Source organism: Xiphias gladius, chromosome 11 (assembly GCF_016859285.1).
Source record: "Xiphias gladius isolate SHS-SW01 ecotype Sanya breed wild chromosome 11, ASM1685928v1, whole genome shotgun sequence".
Classification (NCBI taxonomy): Eukaryota; Metazoa; Chordata; class Actinopteri; order Istiophoriformes; family Xiphiidae; genus Xiphias; species Xiphias gladius.
Window position 1 is genome coordinate 15,448,340 of NC_053410.1, and position 3,024 is coordinate 15,451,363.

At 42.7% G+C, this 3,024-nt stretch overlaps 1 protein-coding gene across 1 annotated transcript; it reads right to left on the reverse strand.

Moving 5' to 3' along the window:
- Positions 1-334: 334 nt before the first annotated feature.
- On the reverse strand, positions 335-2,678 carry LOC120796694 (AP-3 complex subunit mu-1-like). The gene is made up of 8 exons (XM_040139733.1): positions 2,634-2,678; positions 2,267-2,438; positions 1,978-2,115; positions 1,773-1,858; positions 1,518-1,651; positions 1,092-1,299; positions 526-670; positions 335-435 (listed from the first exon to the last, which is right to left on the reverse strand). Exons 1-8 carry the CDS (start codon positions 2,676-2,678, stop codon positions 335-337), a joined length of 1,029 nt encoding a protein of 342 aa, XP_039995667.1.
- Between the last annotated feature and the right edge of the window lie 346 nt (positions 2,679-3,024).

The window sequence follows — 3,024 nt, forward strand, 5'->3', positions numbered from 1 at the left end:
AAGAAAAAAATATTAAAAAAAAAAAAAAAACCTCCAAAAAAGAGAGAGGAATGGTTCATACAGTGAAGCACAATTAAACTGGATAGAAGCTAATAGCACTTCAACAAGGTCACATTGATTATTAAGGCATCCCTTTAGAGGCCACAAATACCATCCAGTCATATATGTAATGCCAAACACATAATAAATAACTGTTAGAATGCAAAATCGTTCATTAATAACAATGAGCCGGAGGATATGTAAGACTTATTGAAGAGCTGACTCAGCAGTGTGGTAACCTCACCCCCTATCTGGCACATTGGATTGTTGACCTTTGGCCTCTGACGGCCATTACTCAGGTCCGCACTTGGAATTTCCCCGCTTTAGTCAAATATTTGACCCCTTTAAACGGTTTATATTTTTCTCCGTACATGTCCAGACGACTCACCTTGAGTCCTGTGCGGAGGGAAGAGAAGCAAAGTGAGAAACGGCTGAAAATACAAACCAACTACGTCAAAGAGAGAAAGACTGGGGCTAAAAGATTACCTGATATGGCCAGCTGCTGAATCTTCAGGTCAATGTTGAGGGAGGGGTTCTCTTCAGGTCTGGGGGCTCCCGCCTGGATACTCAGACTGCCTCGCAGGTTAGGGAGCTTCTGGGGGTTCAGTTTCCCGATGTCCCAAACCAACAACTAAAAAAATACACAGACATGCTCAGAGTAAGGACAATAAGACAAAATGCGTTTTATATTTCAATTTATTTTACCCATAACACCACAATGATGTAATCAAAATCACGTCAGTTGCAACACTGTATATCTACTTAGGTGTTGCAGGACTATGTAAAAAAAAAAAAAAAAAGAGGGATCTTATGCTTTTAAAAGGCGGTTTTAATGTTAAATTGTCTCTAATTTAACACTTACGAGGCAGGCAGGCAAGATCTAAGCTACGTTGTACTGACGCATTTGACAAGACTGACAAAACTTGAGCAGTATGATGGACACTGATTGGATAAAAGAGTCCACATTTAGAAGTGGAAGGTGTTCTAACCTCTCTTTTTAAAACAGACCTACTGTATCACTGCTTACGACAACCTTGTATGTGGTGGGTTACCTTGGTAGCGAGGTCATAGGTGTAGTTTCCCTGTGTGGCTGTGAGGTTGGCACTGAGCACGGCTTTAGGCATGTGGACAGTGACCATCAGGCCCTCCACCGTCTTCCCCATGGTCTGCTTGGGTCCGATTGTGATGTCCAGGCGACCACAAGGTCCCGTCTCAAAGAAATTGATGTTCTGCTTCACATACACTGGAATGGCTACGAGACTGAGGACGGAAAGAGACGGAATTGACCACAATGACAAACCGTGGGCTCATTACAAGATCACACATTTAAAATACATGTATAAGTCATACCTGCTGATTATTCATACAGAAACTAATAAATTTCACTAAAAATTTTAAGGAGGCCTAAGTTTTCTTACTCATGACCACAAAGACGCCCAGAACTGGCTAGGAGTTCACAGCTGTGCGCCTGTGCTTACTTTTGAGAGCTGACATGATAGGTCATGAGAGTGAAGTTCCCATCTGGCGGGATGAAAGAGAGGACACGCTCCGACTCCCAGCGCTTGAACCGCACACACGGGTGGAAACTCACGTCATCGAGAAGACGGGGATTCTGTCACCAAAAAAGCAACACACAACAACAATGGCGGGGGAGTTTTAAGCTTGCAAGAACGTACGAGCAGAACCCAAAAAAAAAAAAAAAAAACCACACAGCTACGAAGAAGTGAACCCACCATAAAGGACAGAGTCAGGTCCGGCATCCCAGTGAGCCTCACGCAGGCTTCAATTACACCCTGGATCTCTGCAAATACTGTCGTGCCTGAGTAAGAAAGGTTGAAGGAGATGCAAGCATGTTTCACCAGCTCCAATTATATCCGATATTTTTCTGCCATAAATACACCCTTCATCTACAGTGATCAAATAAGTGGTTGTTTGTACCTGATTTGTCCAGAATGGCATCTATTTCCTCTATCACATCGAAATATGCCTCATTATTGGTGTATTTAACACCTGCCCGCCTCCACGGTATATTGGACAATTGACCTGTTGGCAACGTATCTCCAACATTACTACCTCCTGGAAAACACACACAAAAAAAGACAAATACATTAAAGTGCACATAAACATTGCAGATTCTACTTCAGATTTGGTTTAGCGGCTAAGTACCCAGAGGGTGGTACAGCTCAGACTGACATTTAACACCAGGGTCAGGGTGACTTCTGCTTACCCGTGAGCGTATTGACGACTGATCGCAGGATGGTGGGAGGCCTGATCATCTCTTTGAGGACGTTTGACTCTGTTGCTAGTGGAAAGCCGTTGTCCAGCATCTCCTCCAACAGCTCGTACACCGTCACCACATTGTCCTTGATTACAACTTCTGAGCATTCTCCAAAGTAGTCCTGTCGACAAAAAACACCCGTTACACTAACGCAAACACTAGACTGACACATGTGAAAAAAGCTTGTGGCATATCAATGTATACTGATTGTATACATGCAGTATGTACAATAGACTGAATTTGAGAGTATTGTGTTTCTGCAGTGGGCATAGAACAAGGCAACATACTTTACTACTAAAGGGAAATTCTGCAATACTTGCACACAGATGTCCGCCAACTTAACTTCACACTGTGAAACCATATGCAATTTGTTTTAGCATGTGGTGGTTATGAGTAGTAGCATTCCCCCCATTTCCTTTGAGCATTGCAGTATGAGGATATACTATACAACAACAGAAAAACTACAGCATACTGAAAAGCAAGCAAACAAACAAGCATTTTTAGTACGTATAGTGACTTTGGAAGGTACGTGATTTTGTTACTTTTCTAGCGTGAGCACACTAAAGACTCAAATCCTGCTTAAAGTTAGTACACGGTGTAGGCCACAGCTGCTGTTCACACTCAACACAAAAATGCATCTTAGGTGGTTAGAAAAACAAGTACACGGCACTATAAAACCAAGGTAGACACCCTGCAGCTCAGTTCAA

What these genes read in the sequence shown, in the direction of transcription:
- LOC120796694 (XM_040139733.1), bottom strand. Translation starts at nt 2,678, where the DNA reads ATGGTTTCACAGTGTGAAGTTAAGTTGGCGGACATCTGTGTGCAA. An exon ending in CCTATGACCTCGCTACCAAG is followed by an intron (nt 671 to 1,091) that starts GTAACCCACCAC and finishes GTATTTTTTTAG; the next exon opens with TTGTTGGTTTGGGACATCGG. An exon ending in TCAGCAGCTGGCCATATCAG is followed by an intron (nt 436 to 525) that starts GTAATCTTTTAG and finishes CCCTCCGCACAG; the next exon opens with GACTCAAGGTGAGTCGTCTG.